This window comes from Monodon monoceros, unplaced genomic scaffold (genome assembly GCF_005190385.1).
Source record: "Monodon monoceros isolate NGI ecotype Baffin Bay Population unplaced genomic scaffold, NGI_Narwhal_1 Super_Scaffold_6, whole genome shotgun sequence".
NCBI lineage: Eukaryota > Metazoa > Chordata > Mammalia > Artiodactyla > Monodontidae > Monodon > Monodon monoceros.
In genome coordinates, this window is record NW_021703783.1 from 92,080,104 (window position 1) to 92,107,496 (window position 27,393).

The following is a 27,393-nucleotide window of genomic DNA, read 5'->3' on the forward strand; positions in this document are numbered from 1 at the left end:
ATTCTTGGAGTTGTACCAGCTTATGTCATGGCTACAGTCTGGTCATCATGTAGTTAACCTCTTCCACCTGGTGGGGGTTTCAGTACCTATAAGACACTTCACAGGATACGGCTCAGAATATTATCTATAGCCCTTGAGAAGGAGCTAAAGGTCCTTGACTATGCTCGATGACTAAACTATTATTATTTGGTCTTCTTTGACTGTTTTCCTTTGTTTCTGCATTTTCTCACTTCTCTGATTAAACTTATTCTTTGGCTAAAGCTTTTCCACAGACAAAAGGCAGGCTGAGGACATGGGGGGCATAGACCATAGAGTCCTGTTCCATTATACTAGCTGTAGGTTTTGTATAGATGATCTTGATCAATTTAAGGAAATTCCCTTCTATTTATAATTTGCTAAGAGTTTTTATCTTAAATGGGTGTTGAATTATGTCAAATGCTTTTCTGCATCACTTGACATAATCCTATGATTTTTTCTTCTTTAATCTGTAGATATGATGAATTACATTGACTAATTTTCAAATGTTGAACCAGCCTTCCATACCTAGATCAAATCCCACTTGGTCATGGTATATAATTCTTTTTATACATTGTTGGATTCAACAGGATAAGTCTTTTTGAGGACTTCTGTATAATTTCATGAGAGATAATAGTCTGTATTTTCTTTTTTCATATATTTTTTAAAATTTTTTATTTATTTATTTATGGCTGTGTTGGGTCTTCGTTTCTGTGCGAGGGCTTTCTCTAGTTGTGGCAAGTGGAGGCCACTCTTCATTGTGGTCCGCGGGCCTCTCACTGTCGCGGCCTCTCTTGTTGCGGAGCACAGGCTCCAGACGTGCAGGCTCAGTAACTGTGGCTCACGGGCCTAGCTGCTCTGTGGCATGTGGGATCTTCCCAGACCAGGGCTCGAACCCGTGTCCCCTGCATTGGCAGGCAGATTCTCAACCACTACGCCACCAGGGAAGCCCCTCATATTGTTTTTGTCTGGTGTTGGTATCAGGGTAATACTCGCCTCATAAAATGAATTGGGAAGGGTTCCCTCCTATTTTCTGGATGTAAAACTCATGCTAATCCTTCTTTAAAAGTTTGGTAGGGAATTCCCTGGCAGTCCAGTGGTTAGGACTCTGAGCTTCCACTGCAGGGGGCATGGGTTCAATCCCTGGTCAGGGAACTAAGATCCCACAAGCCTCACAGTGTGACCAAAAAAAAAAAAAAGTTTGGTATAATTCTCCAGTAAAACCATCTGGGTCCAGAGATTTTTTTTTCAGGACACTTATAAATTCAATTTTTGTAACAGCTGCAGGTTGTGGTTCATCTTGTTTGAGTTTTAGTAGTTTGTACTTTCTTAGAAATTGTTCTATTTCTTCTAAGTTGTCAATTTTATGAGCATAAAATTGGTAGTAGTACTTTATTGTCCTTTTATGGCTATAAGAACTGCAGTGATATCCCATTCCATCCTGATATTGGTGATTTGGATCTTTTCTCTTTATCTTTGTCAGTGTTACTACAGGTTCATCGATTACATATTTTTCAAAGAACTGGCTTTCTGTATCATTCATTTTCTCTGTTAACAGCTTTCCTGTTCTCAATTTCATTGATTTCTGCTCTTTACTATTTCCTTTCTTCTGTTTCCTATAGGTTTATTTTGCTTTTCTTAGATTTTTTGAAGAAGGAACTTAGATTATTGATTTTAGACCTTTTCTCTCTTTTTTAAAAATTATATTCCTCTTTTCTAATTTAAGCATTTAGGACTATAAACTTCCTTCTCACCTCTACTTTAGCTGTGTCTCATATATTTTGATATGTTGTGTTGCCTTCTCATTTAGCTCTATGTATTTTAAAATTTCCTCTGAGCTTCCTCTTTGACCTATGGATAATTTAGAAGTTTTTCAATTACCAAAAAAATTTTAAGGTAAAATTCACCCAATTCAATTCTGATCTATTGGGTTCCGGCAATCTCTTCTTGCTACATCCCTATCTTCTTTCTCTGATACTCAGAATCCCAGGTGTCAAGGACACCAAAGATGAAGCAAATAAAGAACCACATGATTATTATTTGATTCACGCCACATTATACTCACATAATCTCAGATAAAAAGTACCAACATCGCAGAATAAAAATACCAACTGAATGAAAGGTAAATTTCATTTTACATTTTTAGGGATTATTTTCTTTAGTTCACTTTTGTCTTATAATTGTGCAAAATATTTCCAGGGTTCCAATGACAAATCTAAAAACAAGGTATAATCAAAGAAATCTAGCTTCTATTTCTCCTCTCCACCTTATTCCTTCTGTCCCCTACCTTCTTTCCTTCTTTTCTTTCTTTCTTTTTCTGTATTTCTTTCTTTTTTAATGTTATGGTTTATCTTTACATGTTACTTCTTTAATATAAACAAATGGAAAATCCAGGAATGGGGCCAAATATAAATGGGAATTTATTGTGTGATTGAAGCCACATTTCAAATCAATGGGGAAAAGATAGATTATTCAACAAATGATGTTGAGACAACTGATTATCATTTGTAAAAATAAAATTTTAAAAGTGGATCTCTAGGTACTTCCCTGGTGGCATAGTGGATAAGGCTCCATGCTCCCAATGCAGGGAGCCTGGGTTTGATCCCTGGTCAGGGAACTAGATCTCACAGGCATGCCACAACTAAGAGTTCACATGCCACACCTAAGAAGCCCATGTGCCACAACTAAGACCTGCAACAACCAACTGAATGAATTTTTTTTTAAGTGGATCTCTAACACTCTCCATCTATCAAAACAAATTCTTGATAGGTAGCATTTAAATACATTTTTTAAAATCAAAGCATAAAAAGACTGGGATAGTTTCTTACAAAAATAAACATACTATTACCACACAGCTCAGCAACTGCGCTCCTTGGTATATACCCAAAGGAGTTAAAAATTTATGTCCACACAAAAACCTACACATCATTGTTTATAGTAGCTTTATTCATAATTGCCAAAGGTTGGAAGCAAGCAAGGTGTCCTTCAGTAGGTGAATGGATTAATAAACTGTGGTATATCGAAACAATGGCATGTTATTAAGCACTAAAAAGAAATGAGCTATCAAGTCATGAAAAGACATGGAGGAATCTTAAATGCATATTACTAAGTAAAAGAAGTCAATCTGAAAAGACTTCACACTGTATAATTCCAAGTATATGACTTCCTGGAAAAGGTAAAATTATGGAGAGTGTAAAAGAATAATTGGTTGCCAGGGGTTAGTGGGAAGGAAAGAGTGAATAGGTGGTGCAATGAAACTATTCTCTATATAATAATGGCAGATACATAACATTATACATTTGTCAAAATCTTTAGACTATACAACACCAGGAGTGAACCCTAATGTAAACTATGGTCTTTGGGTGATACTGAAGTGTTAATTTAGGTTCACTGATGATAACAAATGTACCACTCTGATGAGGGATACTGATAGTGGGGTGTGGGGTGGGGATGGGGGTATATAGGGAAATCTTTGTACCTTCCTCTCAATTTTGCTGAACCTAAAACTGATCTAAATAATAGTCTGTTAAAATAAAAAGCCAAGGTGACATTTTATAAAGTCTTAGACTAGAGAAAGTCTTTTTAGAAATGACTTAATATCTAGAAGCTGTTAAAAAAAAGGCACATTTGACTACATTAAAATTAGATTTCTATAAGGCTGTGATATTGTGATCATAGTAAGAAATATATATTTGGTCTTTGTCCGTGGTTCCTGGCACAGAACTCCTAAAATGCTTATAATATCCTAAATGGTAAGAGTACTAGAAGCATCTTTTGTTCTAACATTTGGTCTTTGACCCTGGTTCCTGACACAGAGCTCCTAAATCCCTTGGAATTTCCTGGGTGATAGGAATGTCTTTTGTTCTAATGAGGTGACTCTTGGTGGGCTCCTGGACAGCTTCAAGATGGGGACTGGTCACAAGAAAGATCAAGCCATGATTAGAAACGTGAAACTTTCAGCCCCTAACCCTCACCCTCCAAGAAGGGAGAGGGGTTGGAGATTGAGTTAATGATCAATCATGCCTACATTATGAAGTCTCCATAAAAAGTCCCCAGACTACAGGGTACAAAGAACTTCTGGGTTGGTGAACACATCTACATGCCAGGAGGTTGGTACACCCCAACTCCACAGGCACAGAAGTTCCTGAACTCAAAACCATTTTGGATGCATTTTTGGATCTCACCCTATGTATTTCTTCATCTGTCTGTTCATCTGTGTCCTTTATCATATCCTTTTTTATATAATAAACCAGTAAATGTAAATGTTTCCCTGAGCACTGTAAGCTGTTCTAGCAAATGATCGAACCTAAGGAAGGGGTCATTGGAACACTGATTTACAGTGGTCAGCCAGAAGTACAGGTGACAACCTGAGACTTGCAACTGGTATCTGAAACAGAGGTGGGGAGAGGGAAGTCTTGTGGACTGAGCCCTTAACCTGTGGGATCTGACACTGTCTCCAGGTAGACAGTGTCAGAAATAAATTAAATTGTAGGACACCCAGCTGGTGTCAGAAAATTGCTTGAGGTGTGGAAAACCCATGTCTCTGGTGTTAGAAATGAAATGTGGTAGCAGTATGACAGTAAAGAAGAAACACAGGAGGAATAATGTGTTTTTCCTTTACAAAGGCAAAAAAAAAGCCCATAAATAAAGTGAAAAATCAAACAGAAAAACTAAAAATGAATAAAGGACCAGATAATAGGCTAAATATTTAACAAATAGCTCTAGAAACTGATAAAGAAAAAGGTGAGAAACCAAACAGGAAAATGAACAAAGGACACGAATAGAGATAATAAATAAAAAGAAACCCAAATGCCCAATAAACACATGAAAAGTAGTTCAATCTTATATACAATTAAGATAAAACAAATTAAAATTTTTCTACCTCAGACTGACAAAGAGGTAAAAATATGATAATACTCAGTATTTGCAAAGATGAGGGGATACACATTTGGCGAATATAAATTGGTACAATTTTGGGAGGACAATTTGGTAGTACTTTTCAAAACTAAAAATAAACATGACCTTTCAGCAATTCCACTTCTGGGACAGCATCATAAAAACGTATGTATAAGGTTGTTATCGGAACATTGCTTTTAAGAGACAAAAACATTAAAAATCCCAAGATGATTACCAACAGGGATTGGTTAAATAAATTAAGATTCATTTATACATCAAGAATACAGCACAGGGCTTCCCTGGTGGCGCAGTGGTTGAGAGTCCGCCTGCCGATGCAGGGGACACGGGTTCGTGCCCCGGTCTGGGAGGATCCCACATGCCGCGGAGTGGCTGGGCCCGTGGGCCATGGCCGCTGAGCCTGCGCGTCCGGAGCCTGTGCTCCACAACGGGAGAGGCCACAACAGTGAGAGGCCCGCGTACCGCAAAAAAAAAAAAAAAAGAATATAGCACAAGATAAATAAGTACTAGGGATGTAATGTATAACATGATAAATATAATTAACACTGCTGTATATTATATATGAAAGTTGTTAAGAAAGTAAATCCTAAGAATTCTCATCACAAGGAAAAACATTTTTTTCTTTTATTTTGTATCTATATGAAATGATGGATGTTTACTAAACTTAATTGTGGTAATCATTTCATGATGTAAAAAGAAAAGAAAAAGAAAAATTCTTGGCAGCTATGCATTCTATTTGAAGTTGTGATAAGAACTAATTTTTATGTTTACTGTTGATAAAGAGATTTTTTTAAATGTCCATTTTTTGATGCTGCATTGGAAATCCCTTACAATTTTAAAGGAAAACCACATACCCTTGACATCTTGGCCTCTGTCTCTGCAAGTTCTCTACCTCCAGGCCTTAAAGCAGCAAGGGTGGTACCCTCACTGTCCAACAGAGTTTTCTTCAATACTAGAGATGTTCTAGTCTGCACCATCCAACATGGTAGCCTCCAGCCATATGTGAGTGTTGAGCATTTGAAACGTGGCTAGTGTGCCTAAGAAACTAAAGTTTTCATTTAATTTTATTAATTTAAATTTAAATAGTCACATGTGTCTAGTAGCTACCTTAGGAAAGTTGTAATATTTGTGAACAGAAGGGTGATTATTGAGACTTCTATTAAGTGTGTGAATTAGTCCCCTGTTCTTTCCCTCCTTGTGTTTAAATCTTTTTTGAAAAATTAATAGTAATGGTGATAATGAAAAAAGAATACAGCAATCTATATGTACTAATATAGAAATATGTCCATAATATATAGTTTAGTGAAAAAAGCGTGTTTTGGAACAATTTACATCGAATAATTGCATTTATTATAGAGAAAGATGAAGATATATTATTTAGTTAAAAGCATGTATATCTTGAATGAATGAGCAGTATATCTTGAATGAATCCATTTAGGTAAAAAATGTATGGACACAGAAAATTTCCCCCCCAAAATTCATAAAAAACTTTGTAATGATTGCCTCTGAGGAAGGGAACTGAAAGAGTATAGAGAAGTAAGAAGAAACTTTGTTTTTCACTCTTTACCCTTTTATATTGTTTAAACTTTTTTCAACAAGTATTTTCTAACTTAAAAAGAATAAAAGCCCAAACATGAAAACAAAGGACTTTTAAGCACAAAGCAATGATGCAGAAAAGCGGTAAAAGGATGGTGAATTAACATAATTAGAATAAGTATAATTTCCATTTCTCTAACAGCTTTGATGAGTTCAAATTTTTGCAAATATAATAAATGATATGCTAATAGATCCAAGGATAAAAACTGTTTACTCTTCACCTAACAAATAATAAACAGAGGCAGTAAGACGTAAACAGTTATCTTCTGTCACTAGCGATTTAGTAATGCACAACTACACTGAAGGCTTCGGTCAGATTTACTTTTGTGTGGACCAATTTATAGCATCCCTAACTGTTGCTATGGAAACAACTGAGACCAAAAAAATCACAACCTCATTGTTGAATCTCCTCAAGCAAGAAAAGAGGAAGGTCTTTTGAGCTGGTGAAAAGCTACAAATAGTCTTATTAATTAGCAAATTTAATAATAAAAATTCTGGACAGTACACAGAGAGAAAACTCATCCAAGTGTCATAAATTTAAAGGCTTTCCTTAGTTTTGACGGTACCAGAGGCAAGTACTATTCTGCTTTTGAAAGCCCTATTCTGTTAAGAATTTTATTTACTGCTTTTAGATCATTTTCACATTTGTAGAAAGAAAATAGTTAAAGAAGTTTCCATTTAAAGTTTTTTAAAGATTTTTTTAAGCACTCCTCATTTTTCCTAAGCAATCAATGATACCATTTCTTTCTCATTCTGTATTAAAAACATGAAAATTTTAATGTAGATGCAGTACATTTGGCAACAACAATTAGATTTACTACTCAACTTGGTAGGTTTTGTCTTATGCTACAAAAGCGGATTACTGAAGAGGACACACTGGATTGCATCAAATGTTCATGACAGTAATAACAGTAATGCTCGTCAGTAGGATGATGGAATAGTGTCCTGATATAGTAATGCTTTGAAAAAGGAAAATCTAGCTTTAAACTTCTTTTGAGATAAGGGTACCATTTTCTGCTCACAGATATAAGACGTGAAATGATGTAAGCCAATTACGGTGGGTTCTTCTAAAGTAAGAAAAAACAATAATAATGAGAATTTAAAGACTGATTAAAAAAAAAAACCACTAGGTGATATTTTATATCTTTGTTACCCTCTAAAGCATATAAGATTATTCAAGCCTATTCTCTTCTTTAAAAGCCATCAGGAGCAAATAAACTGATCACAGATTTTAAAATCATTTTGACTTAATGTCATACCTTTGAAAATAACCTATGTATTTTCAATCTGTGGACTATTATGCAATTAAGAAACAGTGAAATTTTAATTTTATGTACTTTTCTGAGCTGCTAGAAAATCTTGTAAATCCAATATCTAGTTGGTTGGGGAAAAGGGCTGGGAACAGAAGGCCAAGAAATAATTTCAACCCTCCCTCATAGGAACTGTGGCAGAACACTAAACAAAGCATTCTGAGCAGAAGGCCAAACAAGCCTGTATCACAGGAAAAGAGGGGAAGGGAGCTAATACTGAGTGTCTACTCATTCATTCATTTCACTTTTCATTAACAAGAATCTGACAACTGAAGATTCAATAATGAATAAGACTAGAAAGGTCTCTAAAGCACCTGAAAAGGATCTTTCCTTTTAGTAGGAGAAACACACTTAAAACAGAAGAATGAATCAATGAGATAATTTCATACAGTCTTGAGTGGAACAGGTTTCCAGTCAAGATGGTTCTATGTGTTCATATTTCAGGGTTATGTGTTCTCCAAACACACAGTAATGAAAGAGAAAATACAAAGGTGAGAATTAAAGGTACAGTCATGTTAAAAGACAAGATGAACATCTTCATGGATGAGAGCATGAACACAAAACACATGATGGTAAGGAGGCTGAAGCTGTGGACCTTTGGGACTTTGGGTCCAGAAAAAAGCAGAGAAAACCGGAAGCTCAATTCCAGAGTGGTAAACACAGATTTACCACTGTGGTGTGTTAGTTTCTGTTAGTTTCTGACCATCCAAGATAGGAGTGCTGAATATGGGCTCACTGCTTGAAACTATGCCGGGCATTGAGCTTCACTACTTACAAAGGAAGCTGAAATAACCTGGCATCAGTCACAGCCTGGGACTATGGCTTCTAAAAGTAGTATACAAGCAGGTGAGAACTAAACTTCACTAGCAACTGAGCCACAGCATCCTGTGGTCTGGGGACCGGATCTGCAATATCTCTGACATGAGCAAAAGAAAGGAGCCCCAAGCTGCCCGGGTAGGTTCTGAATGTGCTACGTAGTCCCAGGTGTCAGGAGGAGGCAAATGAAAAACTGTTAGGCAGGAAAGGTTAAGGACACTCAGAGAAAAAGAAAGATAAAAAACTTGAGCCACTCAAGGAGAGCTTACAAACCAGTTTTCCAAAACACAGAAAGAAAACTGAACCCACTCCTGACAAAATGAAACTAAGAAATCTAAAAAGCATATAAAAGTAAGTATATTTAGTTCTCAAAAAGAAAATGGAAAGGATAGCATTAATTTAAAGAAATAAAAAAAACAAGAAGCCAAAACAGGCAGAGATGAAATGAGTACAAATGAATATCCTGCAAAAAAGCAACGCAATAGCTATCGAAATAAAACACTTAATGGACAGGGAAAATTCTAGAGTGGACAGAGGTGAAAGGAGAAGAAAATGAACTGGAAGATGGTTCTGATTAATTACCTAAAATGCAGCACGGAGACATAATGAAACAAAAAACTACTTTTTTTTTTTTTAAGTTTTTTTTTTTAACATCTTTATTGGAGTATAATTGCTTTACAATGGTGTGTTACTTTCTGCTTTATAACAAAGTGAATCAGCTATACATATACATGTATCCCCAGGTCTCTTCCCTCTTGCGTCTCCCTCCCTCCCACCCTCCCTATCCCATCCCTCTAGGTGGTCACAAAGCACTGAGCTGATCTCCCTGTGCTCTGCAGCTGCTTCCCACTAGCTATCGGTTTTACGGTTTTACGTTTGGTAGTGTATATATGTACATGCCACTCTCTCACTTTGTCCCAGCTTACCCTTCCCCCTCCCCATATTCTCGAGTCCATTCTCTAGTAGGTCTGCATCTTTATTCCCGTCCTGCCCCTAGGTTCTTCATGACCATTTTTCTTTTTTATTTTTTTTACAAAAATCTACTTTTAAAAGCAGTTGTTGGGGACAGACGGTTACTAGACTTAACACAGTGACTATTTCATAATGTACGCAAATGTCAAATCACTATGTAGTATACCTGAAACTAACATAATATTGCACATTAACTATATTTCAATAAAAATTTTAATAAAGCAGTTGAAAGACATAGAAAATGAGAGATTAAGTGGCCCAATATATACCTAAAAGAAATTAATCAGAAAAAAAAATGTCAAGGAAATAGAGAAAAAAATATTATTTGAGGAGCTATATATGCCAGAATTAAAGATGTGTGTTCTTATGTGAAAGTACAAATAGGAGTAAGTAGGTGCATGTCTGGGAAGGTCAGAGAACACTGAAGAACAGAGCAGGTTCCAGTTCTGATTCAGTGGCCCCCTCCCTCAGGATCAAGCTTGGAGATACTATAAAGGGATGACATCAAAATGAGAAGAATTTTTTGTTCTAATTCTTTGAAAAATGACGTTGGTAATTTGATAAGGATTGCATTGAATCTGTAGATTGCTTTGGGTAGTACAGTCATTTTCACAATATTGATTCTTCCAATCCAAGAACATGGTATATCTCTCCATCTGTTTGTGCCATCTTTTATTTCTTTCATCAGTATCCTACAGTTTTCTTAGTATAGGTCTTTTGCCTCCTTAGGTAGGTTTATTCCTAGGTATATGGGAGGAAGATCTAAATAGACATTTCTCCAAAGAAGACATACAGATGGTTAAAAAGCACATGAAAAGATGCTCAACATCACTAATTATTAGAGAAATGCAAATCAAAACTACAATGAGGTATCACCTCACACTGGTCAGAATGACAATCATCAAAAATCTACAAACAATAAATGCTGGAGAGGGGGTGGAGAATAGGGAACCCTCCTATGCTACAGTGTACTTCTACACTGGTACAGTCACCAGGGAGAACAGTATGGAGCTTCCTTAAAAAACTAAAACTAAAACCATATGATTCTGAAATCCCACTCCTGGGCATTTATCCAGAGAAAACCATAATTTGAAAAGATACATGTACCCCAATGTTCACTGCAGCACTATGTACAATAGCCAGGACATGGAAGCAACCTAAATGTCTATCAACAGAGGAATGGATAAAAAAGATGTCGTACATATAGACAGTACAATGGAATATTACTCAGCCATAAAAAAGAACAAAATAATGCCATTTGCAGCAACATGGATGGACCTAAAGATTGTCATACTGAGTGAAGTCAGACAGAGGAAGGCAAATATCATATGATATCGCTTATATGTGGAATCAACAAAAAGGCTACAAATGAACTTATCTACAAAACAGAAACAGAGTTACAGATGTAGAAAATAAACTTATGGTTAACTGGGGGGGAAGGGGGGAAGGGTAAATTGGAAGACTGGGATTCACACACACACACACTACTATATATAAAATAGATAATGAATAAGGACCTACTGTATAGCACAGGGAGCTCTACTCAATACTCTGTAATGGCCTATGTGGGAAAAGAATCTAAAAAAGAGTTGGATACATGTATATGTGTAACAGATTCACTTTGCTGTACACCTGAAACTAATACAACATTGTAAATCAACTATACCCCAATAAAAAAAATTTTTTTAAATGAGAAGAAAACTGTGAGGGGCCGCAGGGGAGATGGCGTGGCTATTCTGAACTGGTATGTTTGTGTGTGAGGGGTGTGAGGGTGTCTAGTTGGCTTTAGCCTGGGGCAGAAGGTGGCCTGTGCAATGGTTGAACAAAATAAGGAAGGAGTTGGTGGAATTACTGCCCACTCAATGCCTTGGAACCTGCCTGCGCACCTGCTGTGAGTCAGAGAGCTAAACACGGGAGGGAGTGCTTCCGGTGAGTGCAGAAGCCCTGAGGAGGTAAGAACACTCAGTGGGGACTGACTAGGTAGGCTTGAGAAGATGCTTCTTCACACTTCCTTTTCCAATCCCCCAGGTGGTTTACAATTTAAGGAGTGTCTCCCTCTAAAGCTGCTTCTTCTTGGGGTGCTAAGGATAAAGATCTAATTTGAGGCATTGATCCTCAGAGTGAGGAATGATTAACTCTGGTATTCTTGGAGGGAGCAGGGAGGGGAGAGAGGTGCTCTCCACCGTAGAGTCCACTTCCCCTACATTCCACTTAAGCTGACAGGGCTGGCACAGACTAAGGTCCGACCTCTAGCAATCCTAGACAGAGCAGCCATAACCCGGAGGGGTAACCAGTCATTTGGGGATCAAAACTATTAAAAAAAAAAAACCGAATTACAGGTTTTTTCAGAAGCACAGATATTAGAAAAGATGGACCACGAATTTAAAATAAACTTAATACACATACTAAAATAAATAAGGAAAGGGATAAGCAATATGAAACAGGAAAAAACACAATAAAAAGAATGAAATAGAAATATTAAATATCAAATGTAAAAACAGAATGTTGAAATAGAGAACACAGATGGGATAAACAGTGGAATGAACATAGCTGAGAACAAATTATTAAACTGGAAGATCAGACTGAGAAACTCTAGAGGAAGAAAAAAAAAACAATAAATAGGAACTATAAAGAAAACTTAAGAGATATGAAGATAGAAAGAGAATTACTAATATCCAGATAAGAAGAGCCCAGATAAGAAAGAGAGAAAATGAAAATAAAGTAAGAAATATTTGAACCAGAGATAACTGTCTCAGAATTAAATAAAGGTGAAAGACCTCCCACTGGAAAGTCTCATTGGGTGACAAAGAAGAGAGAGAAGGAAAATCACACTTAAGCATATTAGAGTAAAATTTAAGTCTTTTCAACAATGGTGTTGAAACAATTGGATATCTGTAGGGAAAAGAAATTTTTTTTTTAAAACCTCAACCTATACTTCACAACTTATACAAAAATTAACTCAAAATAGATCACAGACCTAAATGGAAAGCATGAAACTACAAAGCTTTTAGGAGAAAATCTACACAACCTTGGGTTAGACAAAGAGTTCTTAGATATGACACCAAAAGCACGATTCACAAAATTAAAAATTGATAAATTGGACTTCACCAAAATTTAAAACTGTTGCTCTGTTAAGATACTGTTAAAAAGAAAAGACAAGCCACAGACTGGAAGAAAATATATGCAGGTCACCTCTCTGACAAAGGACTTGAATCCAGAATAAATGAAGAATTCTCAAAACTCAATGGTAAAAAACAACCTAATTAGAAAATGGGCAAAAAATATGAATATATATATTTAACCAAAGAGAAGTTATGATGGCACAAATAAGCACATAAAAAGATGTTCAATATCATTAGCCATTTGGGAAACACCAATTAAAACCACAATGAGATCTCACCAGAAACCTAGTAGAATAAATAAAATTAAAACAGTGGTAATACCAAATTACCAGAGAAAGGATGAGGTGAGGATGCAGAGAAACTGGATCTCTCATACACTGCTGGTGGATGTAAGACGGTACAGCCACACTGGAAAACCGTCTGACAGTTTCTTAAAAAACTTAGTATGCACTTACCATGCAATCCAGCAAGCGCACTCCTGGACATTTATCCCAGATATATGAAAACTTCACATACAAAAACCCGTACACAGATGTTCACAGCAGCTTTATTCATAAAAAGCCCCAAACTGGAAACACTCAACTATCCTTCAGTGGGTGAATGGTTGAATAAACTCTGGTACATCTATACTATGGGATGCTACTTAACAATAAAAAGGCATGAATTATTGATTCATGCAACAACCTGAGTGGATCTCAAGAGCATTATGCTGAGTGAAAAAAAAAAATCTATCTCAAAAAGTTACGTATAGTCTGTGTCCATTTACACAACATTCTAGAAATAACAAAACAATAGAGATGGAGAAAAGATTAGTGGTTGCCCGTATACGGGGTTGGGAGGAGTGGGATGGGGTGAATAGCATGAGGAACTTCTTTTGTGGTGATAGAACAGTTCTGTATCTTGATTTTGGTGCTGGTTATAGGAATCTATACTTAGGATGAATTACATAGAACACATACACACACAATGCAGGTTAAAAAAATGAATACTGAATTGAAAATTTGAAAACTGAATAAGGTCTGTAGTCTAGTTAGCATAACATGCCAATGTCTATTTCCTGATTTTGATATTGTACTACTATAGCTATATAGAAGTCAACACAGGGGAAAGCTGGGTGAAGGGTACATGGGACTCTGTACTGTTTCTGCAACATCCTATAAGTCTATAATTATTTTGCAATAAAAACATTTTTTAAATGTGTAGAGTAAGATGGACTGTTCAAAAAATTAAATATTGCTTATCCACAGGGGGATAAATAAGACCCCTATATTACACTATATAGTAAAATTCTAGAGGGCATAAAATTTGAACATTGGAAGAAAAAATAAGACACCTTTATTATATTAGGATTAAAAAAAAGAATTTCTTAAATAAGATTTTAAAAAGCATGAACTATAAAGGAAAACTTTAATTTAACCTTATTCTTATTTAAAATTCTGTATAACAGAAGACATCAAAAACAAAGTTAAAAGACAAGCACAGTTTCTTTTAGAACACACGAAGCTGGAAAAAGCAAGAAAACAAATTCTCCCATAGGGCCTCCAGAAAGGAATACAGCCTTGCAGACACCTTGATTCCGGGACAGTGAGACCTGGGTCAGACTTCTAACACATAGAACTCTAAAATAATACATTTGTGTTGATTTAAGACACTAAGTTTGTAGTAATTTGTTAGAGAAGCCATAGGAAACTACTATAATGACTTACCTCTGCTGATTTCCAAGCATTAATCTTGAGGGGTAGTGTTTCCTGGGACGACACACTTCTGCTAGGCAACTGAATGTCTTGACACTGCTCTTGTTTCAGTCCTGCCTTGGAAGTGTTTTCTGTCAACAACATAAAGCTAAGATTTTACTTTGACAGAAAATAGTAATGTTTTCACATCAGCTCACAATTTTTAAGTTAATCACTTCTGAAGATCCATTTTGTCTACAAAATATACATCATGTGCCAATGGTTACCTATGAATATTAATCATTTAATATATCCCTTTATCATAATTGACAAGTTCAGACAGATTTTAAAAATACAAATTCAATTCTAGCCCTTTCTCCCATCAATGATTCAATTTTAAGTTTTATTATTTGAAACATTTTTTAAAATAAAGTATAATATAGTGTAGAAAATAGAGTTTGAAAATGAAAATTACTCAAATGAAATTTTAGCAAAGCAGGAATGACAATTATAATTATTCTAATAATATTTAAAAGAACTTTATTCCTAAAAAAAAAAAAAAAACAAAAACTTTATTCCTGCAGTGTGAATTTCATGTGTTCTATGCAAAATCAGTCAGAAATGTATAGATTATTTTATAAAAAGAAAATTGAAACAAAATTTAAAAATTTAAACAAAAAAGAAATGCCAATGAAGATAAGCTGATATATCTGTTTATATACATTTGCTGAATTTAATGTTTTTGTAGTCTTAATATCACTTTCCTTCCTATGTTAATTACTATGCAAACAAAAGTATTAGCAGCAACTATATTTCAGCATATTATTGGGGACCACAAAAAGCATAAGAAATCTATCTTCAAACTGGTATGGTATATGCACACCTCTGGGGGTACTTGAAGACTTCCCAAGTCTAAGTACATAGATAGCTTTATGGGCATAGATAGCTTTAAAGGACTCAATTTCCAGATGCACAAGTTCTGTATATATTCTTACCAAAAACTGATCTGCCTGAGAATGCAACTGTGTAGAAGCATCTGGCTGGTTCTTTCCCCTTTCCCTTTCATCATCATTTTTCTCCCACTTTACAAAGAAAGACATTTTCTTTACCCATATTATTATGGTGCATCTTCCCTTAAGATACAAGCATAATTGTCTCTAAGGCACCAAACAATAGTAAAAACGACTGGTATAGGGAAGCTTCCTTTAATCAAGGCATGAAAAACCCAAAGTAGAGCTTCAAAGTTTGTCCTGTCTTATACATATTTCTTTTAATCGCAAAGCATGGCACAAGCAACAGTTCTTTTGGTCCACACCAGGATGTGTGGTACTCAGATATATCACAGTGTGGAGGAGCAGGACAGTTGATAAGTCTCATCTAATATCCTTGTGCTTTCCATCCCTCAGTACTGTTGAAGAATGCATCGTTCCTGAGGAAGAGTCCCATGACAGAAGAGCACAGAAAGCATCAGAGGCAGGGGCACCTTATTTCACCAACGCAACATACTTAGGGCAAGTCTTCATGCCTTAGCTATTTATCTTAAGAAAGCTAAGGAGTGTGAATACAACCAGAGTGATGTCTGGTTACATGTTTATTTAAATAATGTTAGATGTTTTCTGAAAGAAACTTTAAATCTGATTCTACTGGTTGTTTTCACAATGAGGGCCGACTTTGACAACTAGGTAAATATGGTAAGTATTCTCCAATAATTGAATGAAACAAATCTGCAGTTTTGAAGACTTGATGAAAATTCATTTAAAGCATATGACACAATAAAATCACTTTCTCAAAAAATTTTGTATTGACGGGTACACTGCAATTAGTGTTTTTATTTTCCCCACACATTCTGAGTATATTGGGTTAAATTAAAACGTAACCAGAATAATTAATAGTCATTTGATAAATTTTAGCAAAAGGTTTTTGGTATTATTTCCAGAAATGGAGAACGTAAATTGTTCCCAGTGACTGTTTAACAAATCTTTTTCTAAGTGGGGTGTTTCCAATCCTTTGCTTTCAACAACATTAAAGAAAGATCTAATCAAGTTAACAGTTGACAAGAGATGAAAAACATTTTCATAATACATCACTATATAATTTTTGGCATATTATTTGGAAAGAATTCATAAAATTGATTGACATTGCTATAATAAAACACCTTCTATTCCCCACCCAATTTTAGGTGAACAAATCTTCTCAGCATTTACATCTCTAAAAATGTAAAACAGAAACAGAATTTATGCTGAACCCTGTTTATTTCAAGGAATAAGTAATATTCATATATGGGTAAATGAACAGTTCCATGTAGCTCATAAAAAATATGTCTTTCCAATAAAATTTTATTCTTTATGTTTAGTAAGTACTTAACCACATTTATGTGGTTGTTTCTTTTTTAAAATTTTTATTTATTTATTTATTTTTGGCTGTATTGGGTCTTCGTTGCTGCGCACGGGCTTTCTTTAGTTGCATCAAGCGGGGGCTACTCTTCGTTGCGCTGCACGGGCATCTCATCGCGGTGGATTCTCTTGTTGCGGAGCACGGGCTCTAGGCGAGCAGCCTTCAATAGCTGTGGCACGTGGGCTCCGTAGTTGTGGCACGCGGGCTCTAGAGCGCAGGCTCAGTAGTTGTGGCGCACGGGCTTAGTTGCTCCGTGGCATGTGGGATCTTCCCGGACCAGGGCTCGAACCCATATCCCCTGCATTGGCAGGCAGATTCTTAACCACTGTGCCACAAGGGAAGCCCCCATTTATGTGGTTTTGATCGACTCTGTACTAAAAATAATTGTAACAGTAAGTCAATCTAGAAGAACTACTTTGCCACTTAAAGCCTCTGGTCACAGACAATTTAGAAAAATAATTTCAATTTATATACATATTTTATGTAGAGACAACTTTCAAGCATAAACATACTTTCTATCAGGATAAAATTCTGTGAGGGATGTGGAATAGATATGACTTCAAGGAGAAAAGGGAATGATGTACAATGTCCAATAATTAAAGAAGACCATGTATTGTTTCAAATGAATGACTACAGATATGAATCACAATAGTATTTATACTCCTTTAGATGCTCTTAAAAGACTCATGAAAGTTTTGCTTGTTTTCTTTTCTTTTGTCTTTAATGTCAATATTTTGAATTATATCCTTTGCATTTACTATACTTAAGACAAAATTTCACACGTCAGCTAAAAACATATTAGGAGGCATATAATTTTTCAAAATCATTTTAGGAATTACACAAGAAAAATAGCCTGGTCCTTGCCTTTACAAAAAGTTTATAGCCTGACTAGTGAGATAAGTCTAACATACAGAGACTTATAGGAAAAAATTAGAAGAGAACAATTACAGGTCAAACTTTCTTAAAATAACTAACTTTAGGAATAGAAATTCTAAGGAGGAAAAAAATCAATGTGTACCAGAGTAATCAGAAAGAGCCTCAAACAGGAAGTAAAATGTGAAGAAGGCTTTGAAGGATGGCTAGGATCCTGATAAATACAGAGGGAGAAATGATTCCAAGCAGAAGGAACTACATGGGCAAAAGGAGCAAGTATGATATAAGATAAAGATGCTGAAGAATAAGAACTTTGCATTTATGGCTCTAACTTTTCATTTTCTTGTAACTTCACATGAAAATGAATAATTAAAGTGAGCTTATTTTGGACTTGGAGATTTTATAAGTAATACCGGCAAACAGCAGTAGTTTGAGGCTTAGATCATCTATGTACTTTCAAGTGATTTAACGAGGAACTATCTTTATTATCACTCTTTGAGCATTCAGCAACGAATTATCCTTGAAATGATATGGACTTAAGTTTTAGACATCACAGAAGTAGATTAATAAAAATTTCAGGAAGTCAATTGTGAAGTAAAGTGTGAGGAAAACTGAAGAATAGTAAGGATTGTGAAAGAAAAAAATATCTTGCATATTTGGAGATGCATTTTAGCCTAGAATAGCTAAAATGTTTTAAGCCTATAATAAATTATCTTATGGAGCAAGAAGGAAGGCAGTTAGAATATACTGAGTGTACAGAAATTCATTTAGAAATTTATTTTAGCATCAGCACAACACTGGAAGTGAGGTGTGCTTAATTAAATTAGGTGATTACACAACATTGCTTTCTGGGTTTTCACAAGCAAGTGGAGGGGGAGAACACACTTCACACATTTAGTTCCTTAGTGGAAATGAAGTACCCTGTATATCACAAGCTATTTATCAATCAAGACTGTGAAGTCACAGTCAAGGAGTACTAGTATGTGAATGAGAAACCTCAAAGGAAAAAGCGAAGACGCTGCAGGAAACGATGCTATTGAGTCATTCGAAGATGAGTGCTTAGATACCACGGCTGTAGGTACTTGGCAGAAGCTATCTAGAGAGAAGCTATAGATCTCATTGAGCCTGTATCACTAGATAATACCACAAAGCAGAACTGGTGAACCCTTTGATATTTCTCAGATGAGATACCAAACTGACGTTCAAACTATCAGACATTAACGATGTGACAGCACATTTTGGAGTTGAAACCCTCCATAAATACCCAAACTGTTCTATGTATTATTTAGCATCTACTAGACATTGTTGCTATGTATTGACAGTGTCCTTTTAGGTGTAATTGAAGTAAACTAAGTCATTTACCTAACAAAATTAACTTTTAAAAATGAACAAGTATATCTATCATAGAAAACATTCAGTGGCCTAATGAAGAACTGATAAGATTTCAAAGCCTCATAGTGATTAAGTTTATATTTAACTTTTGCAGAATCATGAGTTTGGAACCTTAACAATTTCATTATCTTGGAGCAAACTTACAGAAAAGATGCAAGAATAGCACAAAGAATTCTCATCCAGATCCACCAATTGTTAACATTTTGTCCCATTTGCTTTATAATTCTCTCCTCATTTATGTACGTATCTTTGTCCTATATCATAAATCTTGAGGCAAAGCCATTGTTGTAGGTTGGATTCTCCAGGAAACAGACTCCGAGACCCAGATTTGTACGAGGGGATTCACTAGGGAGTACTCTCAGAAACCACATCTGGGAGTAGGGAGGGAGGCAGGACTGGGCCAAGGGAGAAATTCAACTGGGATGCGTTTGCAGCAGAGGACTCAGCCAATCCTACTAGGAGCTCTGGGGCTGGAATGGCTCTTCACCGTTGTCCTGCCTTGAAGCAAAGGGGACGGCCCACTTCCATAAGTCAGTGAAAGTAGGTTCTCTCAGGGATGGGGCATGATCTTAGGTAAAGAGGCTTTCTTTACCTGTTGGGAATGTGAAGAGAAGGACTCAGCTGAGACCCCTCGGGCACCAAGTCTCCCAGCTGCCGAGGGAATAAGTGCCTTGATCTTGAAGTGGGAATGTGGGAAACGCCACAGCATCCACTACATACGGCACCTCTATTATTCTGCTTTATTACTCTGCTCCTATTTACTCATGACAAATACTTCAGAGGTACAGGAGATAGGATGTGAGTATGATAAATCTTTTTTGAAAGGTGAATTTTTAAATTAGTGGGGAAAAGCATGTTTTTTTAAAAAAATGAAAACAGAGAAAGGATAAAGAATAAGAAAGCAGAGATGTTTAAGTAGATTTTTTAAATTAAATTGGAAATAGGTAGCTAATAAATAATGAGAAAGGACAAATTTTGTTTCAGGAGATCTTTTTGTTTGTTTGTTTTTGTTTTTGCAAAGTAGCATTTTATTTTCTAACTGGATCTTCGCCGGAAAACACATTCCATGAGCTAAAAATCTTGGACACTGGCCTAATGACAAACTTCCTAATAACGGTAATTAAAAGTTCCTTTGAAAGTATAACCTCTTTCTTGAGTCATATTATTCTGGGAAAAATGAAGGGTGGATGAGTATGTGTAGAAATCAGGTCTTCAGTTGTGAAAATCTGAGTTGTACACGGAGAGAAAGCAGTAGGGGAAAGGCACACTCCCCCAGGCCTGAGCTCAGACGGCGCCACTTTCCTCCTCTGGATCTGAGCCCCGGTTCTGCTGCCATTCCTCACCCCCTTGATGCCCTGAGGCTCTGGGCGGAGGGAGGGGCCGCAGCTGTGGAGGCCGGTGTGTGCACAGGGAGCACCCAAACGCCTGTGGCTGAGCAGCTGCAGCTGCGCCCGGGGCCACCCCGCCCTGCGCCTCACCCCAGAGCCAGGCTCTGCTTGCCGGACCCTCAAAGAAGCAACATAGGGTCAGGAGGGACTCAGGCCATGATGCCCAGAAGCAAGAAAGCCTTAGTCTCACAGGACCTCAGCACTCCAAACCCTCTATGGCTGCTGTTTTGTATGTTTCAGGAGATCTTAAAAAGGGAGTTGAGGCAATTTTATTTCAGCATTTTGCTAACAATAGCATACAAAATTTGAGACACTGCCAGTAGTTCTTACTCAATAATAATGGTAAACAGGAAAACCCACACCTGTATTATATACTCAGCTACAGGGACAAGAAGAAATGAACAGTCCCTACAAAAGCAAGTCTAAATATTCAGTAGCTGACTCCTGAGTTAAGGTAACAGAGTAAAGCTGCAATACAGAGTTTCCATCACAAAATATTGAATACTTAATGAGATGTTTTTCTTAAAAGTCAAAACTAATCCAGAGGCAGAGTCAAGATGGCAGTGTGGGAAGATGCAGAGTTAGCATCTCCCCACAACTAGGGCGACTGCCAGCCGCTGGTGGGGAACTCTGACGCCCAAGGAGACGGGAGGAACCCCAGAGTGAACCGGCAGGACATGGGGGGACTCAGGGGGGAGGAGAAGTGGAGGCCAGACAGGGTCGGCACCCCTAAGGCTGGGGAGATCAGGAGAGGCAGGTGGGAGGGCGCTCCAGGAGGAACGGGAGAGAAGTGGAGGGTGATTGCCCTGCCCACTCGAGTCCAGGAAGCCTGCTGGGCTCCCAGGTGAGGTCCCCTGCCCTCTGAGACCAGGGGTGAGGGGCATGCCTCGGCCCCTTCTGTTCCTTGAGCCTAAGCCCCACCTCCCACACCCCTCAGGGCCTTTTCCAGCCTTGTGGGTCCTAAGCATAGGCCCCAGCCACCACGCAAATCTCGCCCTTGCTTAGGCCCCGCCCTCCACAGTCAAGGCCTCCCCCCCCCTTTTTTTTCTTTTCCCTCCTCCTCTTTTTTACTATTGTGGTACTGATGTACGTTCCAGTTGTTGATTCATCTATATTTTTATTTTTATATTCTTTCCAACATATCTGGTAGTTTCCTAGTCTAATTTTTTTACTTTGTTATTGTTCTTTTTTTTTTTTTTTGCCGCCCCACATGGCTTGCAGGATCTTGGTTCATGAGCTGGGGGTTGGGTCGAAGCTGTTGCAGTGGGAGCTCTGAGTCTGAACCACTGGACTAACAGGGAACCTCAGACCCCAGGGAATATTCATTGGAGTGAGGTCTCACGAAGTTCCTCATCTCAGCACCAAGACCCAGCTCTACCCAATAGCGTACAAACTCCAGTGTTAGAAGTCTCGAGCCAAACAACCAGTAAGACAACCCCATTCATAAAAAAAGAAAAAAAAAAAAAAGAGACAGCAAAAAAATATGTCACAGATGAAGGAGCAAGGTAAAAACCTATAAGACCAAATAAATGAAGAGGAAATAGGCAATCTGCCTGAAAAAGAATTCAGAGTAATGATAGTAAAGATGATCCAGAATCTCGGAAATAGAATGGAGGCACGGATTGAGAAAATACAAGAAATGTTTAACAAAGATCTAGAAGAACTAAAGAACAAACAGAGATGAACAACACAATAACTGAAATGAAAAATACACTAGAAGGAATCAATAATAGAATAACGGAGCCAGAAGAACAAATAAGTGAGCTGGAAGATAAAATGATGGAAATAACTGCCAAGGAGCAGAATAAAGAAAAAAGAATGAAGAGAATTGAAGACAATCTCAGAGACCTCTGAGACAACACTAAATGCATCAACATTCGAATTATAGGGGTCCCAGAAGAAGAAGAGGAAAAGAAAGGGTCTGAGAAAATATTTGAAGAGATCACAGTCAAAAACTTCCCTAACATGGGAAAGGAAATAGTCACCCAAGTCCAGGAAGCACAGAGAGTCCCATACAGGATAAACCCTAGAAAAAACACACCAAGACACATGTTAATCAAACTAACAAAAGTTAAATTCAAAGAAAAAATATTAAAAGCATCAAGGGAAAAACCAAAAATAACATATAAAGTAGTTCCCATAAGGTTATCAGCTGATTTTTCAGTGGAAACTCTGCAGGCCAGAAGGGAGTGGCAGGATATACTTAAAGTGATGAAAGAGAAAAACTTACAACCAAGATTACTCTACCTAGCAAGGATCTCATTCAGATACGATGGAGAAGTCAAAAGCTTTTGAGACAAGCAGAAGTTAAGAGAATTCAGCACCACCAAACCAGCTTTACAACAAATGTTAAAGAAAATTCTCTAGGCAGGAAACACAAGAGAAAAAGACCCACAAAAACAAACCCAAAACAATTAAGAAAATGGTAATAGGAACATACATATGGATAATAAACTTGAATGTAAACGGATTAAATGCCTCTACCAAAAGACACAGACTGACTGAATGGATACAAAAACAAGACCCATATATATGCTGTCTACAAGACACCCACTTCAGACCTAGGGACACATACAGACTGAAAGTGAAGGGATGGAAAAAGATATTGCATGCAAATGGAAATCAAAAGAAAGCTGGAGTAGCAATACTCGTATCAGATAAAATAGACTTTAAAATAAAGAATGTTACAAAAGTTAAGGAGGGACACTACATAATGATCAAATGATCAATCCAAGAAGAAGATATAACGATTATAAATGTTTATGTACCAATATAGGAGCACCTCAATACATAAGGCAAATGCTAGCAACCATGAAAGGAGAAATTGACAGTAATACAATAATAGTAGGGGACTTTAACACCCCACTTACACCAATGGACAGGTCATCCAAACAGAAAATAAATAAGGAAACACAAGCTTTAAATGACACAATAGACCAGATAGATTTAATTGATATTTACAGAACATTCCACCCAAAACTGGCAGAATACACTTTCTTCTCAAGTGCACACAGAACATTCCCCAGGATAGATCACATCTTGGGTCACGAATCAAGCCTCAGAAAATTTAAGAAAATTGAAATCATATCAAGCATCTTTTCTGACCACAGCTATGAGATTGGAAATTGGTTACAGGAAAAAAACTGTAAAAAACACAAATACATGGAGGCTAAACAGTGTGCTACTAAATAACCAAGAGATCACTGAAGAAATCAAAGAAGAAATTTAAAAATACCTAGAAACACATGACAATGAAAACACGACGGCCCAAAACCTATGGGGTGCAGCAAAAGCAGTTCTAAGAGGGGAGTTTATAGCAATTCAATCTCACCTCAAGAAACAAGAAAAATCTCAAATAAACAATCTAACCCTACACTTAAAGCAACTAGAGAAAGAAGAACAAAGAAAACCCTAAGTCAGTAGAAGGAAAGAAATCTTAAAGATCAGAGCAGAAATAAATGAAATAGAAATGAAGAAAACAGTAGCAAAGATCAATAAAACTAAAAGCTGGTTCTTTGAGAAGATAAACAAAATTGATAAACCATTTGCCAGACTCATCAAGAAAAAGACAGAGAGGACTCAAATCAATAAAATTAGAAATGAAAAAGGAGAAACCACAACTGACACTGCAGAAATACAAAGGATTATAACAGACTACTACAAACAACTATATGCCAATAAAACGGACAACCACGAAGAAATGGACAAATTATTGGAAAGGTACAATTTTCCAAGACTGAACCAGGGAGAATTAGAAAATATAAACAGACCTATCACAAGTAATGAAATTGAAACCGTAATTAAAAATCTTCCAACAAACTAAAGTCCCAGACCAGATGGCTTCACAGGCAAATTCTATCAAACATTTAGAGAAGAGCTAACACTGATCCTTCTCAAACTCTTCCATAAAATTGCAGAGGGAGAAACACTCCCAAATTCATTCTACGAAGCCACCATCACCCTGATACCAAAACCAGAAAAAGATATCACAAAAAAAGAAAACTATAGGCCAATATTACTGATGAACATAGATGCAAAAATCCTGAACAAAATACTAGCAAACAGAATCCAACAGCACATTAAAAGGTTCATACACCATGATCAACTGGGATTTATCCCAGGGGTGCAAGGATTCTTCAATATATGCAAATTAATCAATGTGATACACCACATTAACATATTAAGGAATAAAAACCATATGATCACCTCAATAGATGCAGAAAAAGCTTTTGACAAAATTCAACACCCATTTATGATAAAAACTCTCCAGAAAATGGGCATAGAGGGAACCGACCTCAACATAATACAGGCCATATATGACAAACCCACAGCAAGCATCATACTCAATGGTGAAAAACTGAAAGCATTTCCATTAAGATCAGAAACAATACAAGGATGTCCACTCTTGCCACTCTTATTCAACACAGTTTGGAGTCCTAGCCACAGCAATCAGAGAAGAAAAAGAAATAAAAGGAATACCAATTGGAAAAGAAGTAAAATTGTCACTGTTTGCCAATGACATGACACTATATATAGAAAATCCTAAAGATGCCACCAGAAAACTACTAGAACTAATCAATGAATTTGGTAAGGTGGCAGGATACAAAATTAATGCACAGAAATCTCTGGCATTCCTATACACCAACAACGAAAAATCAGAAAGAGAAATTAAGGAAACACTCCCATTTACCACTGCAACAAAAAGAATAAAATACCTAGGAATAAACCTGCCTAAGGAGGCAAAAGACGTGTACTCAGAAAACTATAAAACACTGATGAAAGAAATCAAAAATGACATAAACAGATGGAGAAATATATCATGTTCTTGGGCTGGAAGAATCAATATTGTGAAAATGAATATACTACCCAAAGCAATTTACAGATTCAATGCAATCCCTATCAAGCTACCAACGGCATTCTTCACAGAATTAGAACAAAAAATTTTACAATTTGTATGGAAACACAAAAGACTCTGAATAGCCAAAGCAATGCTGAGAAAGAAAAATGGAGTTGGGGGAATCAGCTGCATAGCACAGGGAGATCAGCTGGGTGCTTTGTGATGACCTAGAGGGGTGGGATAGGGAGGATGAGAGGGAGGCTCATGAGGGAGGGGACATAGGGACATGTGTATGCATATGGCTGATGTGCTTTCTTGTGCAACAGCAACTAACACAGTATTGTGAAGCAATTATACTCCAATAAAGATCTATTAAAAAAATATATTAGAAACCATCAAAACTGCTTTATCAAGGGATTTTGCCCTCTTTTTTAAGAGCCTACGTGCACAACTACCCTCAGTGGGATAGGGAGGGTGGGAGGGAGGGGATATTGGGATATATGTATACATATAACTGATTCACTTTGTTGTACAGCAGAAACTAACACAACATTGTAAAGTGATTATACTCCAAAAAAGATGAAAAAAGAAAAAAAAAAGCTAATCCAAAAAATTTACAGTAGCAATCTGACATGGAAACAGATGTACCTAAAGGTAATTTTAAAAGAAAAAAATAAATAACTGGTGGCCAAGGAAAGAAACAAAATCTAGGACATCCCCTCTCTCCCAAAGGTGATACCGATGAGTTGACAAGATTCTGAGATTTCTCATCAATATTCTCATATCTGGAAAAAAAAAGGGAACTGAATGGACAATGCTATTTTCCTTCCTTATGACTGAAAAGAGGTGCCTAGTCAGAGCTGCCTAAGCATCAGCAGATGTAAAGAAATGACCTGGCAACTAAACAAATATATTCCAGTAGAAAAAAAGAAAAGAGACGAGGAGGAAGAGAGCGAGAGATGGTATGCAAAAAAAAAAAAAAAAAGATTCCAAATGTAGAAGAAAATGTAGCACAAGGAACAGAAGGAAATTCCTCACAATATGGCATTAGATGGTTTTTGAAATTATTGTAAATTGTGTTTTCATATATTTCATTTTATAATTGTTTGTTGCTACTATATAACATCACAGCGTTAAGCATTAAAAAAATGTTTCCTGGCCTTACATATTTCCTCCTCTCTTTTAGGAAATGCTTTCCATATCTCCTTCCTATTTTTCAAATGGGCTGTTCTTCTTGTTTTTTGTTTTTTTTTTTTTGCAGTACGCGGGCCTCTCACTGTTGTGGCCTCCCCCGTTGCGGAGCACAGGCTCCGGACGCACAGGCTCAGCGGCCATGGCTCACGGGCCCAGCCGCTCCGCGGCATGTGGGATCTTCCCAGACTGGGGCACGAACCCGCATCCCCTGCATCGGCAGGCGGACTCTCAACCACTGCACCACTAGGGAAGCCCTGTTCTTCTTGTTTTATAGGAATTCTTTATATATTCTGGAAACTAATCCTTGTCAGTTATACGCGTCACAAAATTTTCTCCTAGTTTGTGACTATCTTTTTCACTTTTTTATATGGTGTTTTTTGATGAGGAGAAAATTCTTAAATTTAATATAGTTTTATTAGTTTTCTATTGCTGCCAAAAATTACCACAAACTTAGTGGCTCAAAACAACACCTATTTATTATGTCACAGTTCTGTAGGTCAGAAGCCCAGGCAGGCTTGACTGGGTTCTCTGCTTTGAGTCTCACAAGGCCAAAATCAATGTGTCAGCCAAGCTGGACTTTCATCTGGAGACTGAGGGGAAGAAAACACTTCCAGGAGCATTCAGGTGGTCGGCAGAATTCAGTTTCTCACGGTTGTAGGACTGAGGTTCCCATTTCCTTGCTGGGTGGCAACCAGGGATCACTCTCAGCTTCTAGAAACCATTTACCTTCCTCATCACTACATCTTCAAGCCAGTAAGGGTGCATCAAATCCTTCTCACTCTTGGAATCTCTCTGACTTCTTCTAACACCAGCTCGAGAAAACTCTGCCTTTAAAGGGTTCATGTGGTTACATTAAGTCCACCTGGATACTCCCTTTTTGACATATAATGTAACATA

The 27,393-nt window shown here is 37.0% G+C and overlaps 1 protein-coding gene across 1 annotated transcript in view; it reads right to left on the reverse strand.

The window, feature by feature from the left end:
- ENTHD1 (ENTH domain containing 1) overlaps window positions 1-27,393 on the reverse strand; it is a 99,002-nt gene that overhangs the window by 46,214 nt on the left and 25,395 nt on the right. Inside the window, exon 3 of the mRNA XM_029204125.1 lies at window positions 14,452-14,570. Coding sequence (XP_029059958.1) covers window positions 14,452-14,570 — 119 coding nt within the window. The remainder of the gene's footprint in view (window positions 1-14,451; window positions 14,571-27,393) is intronic.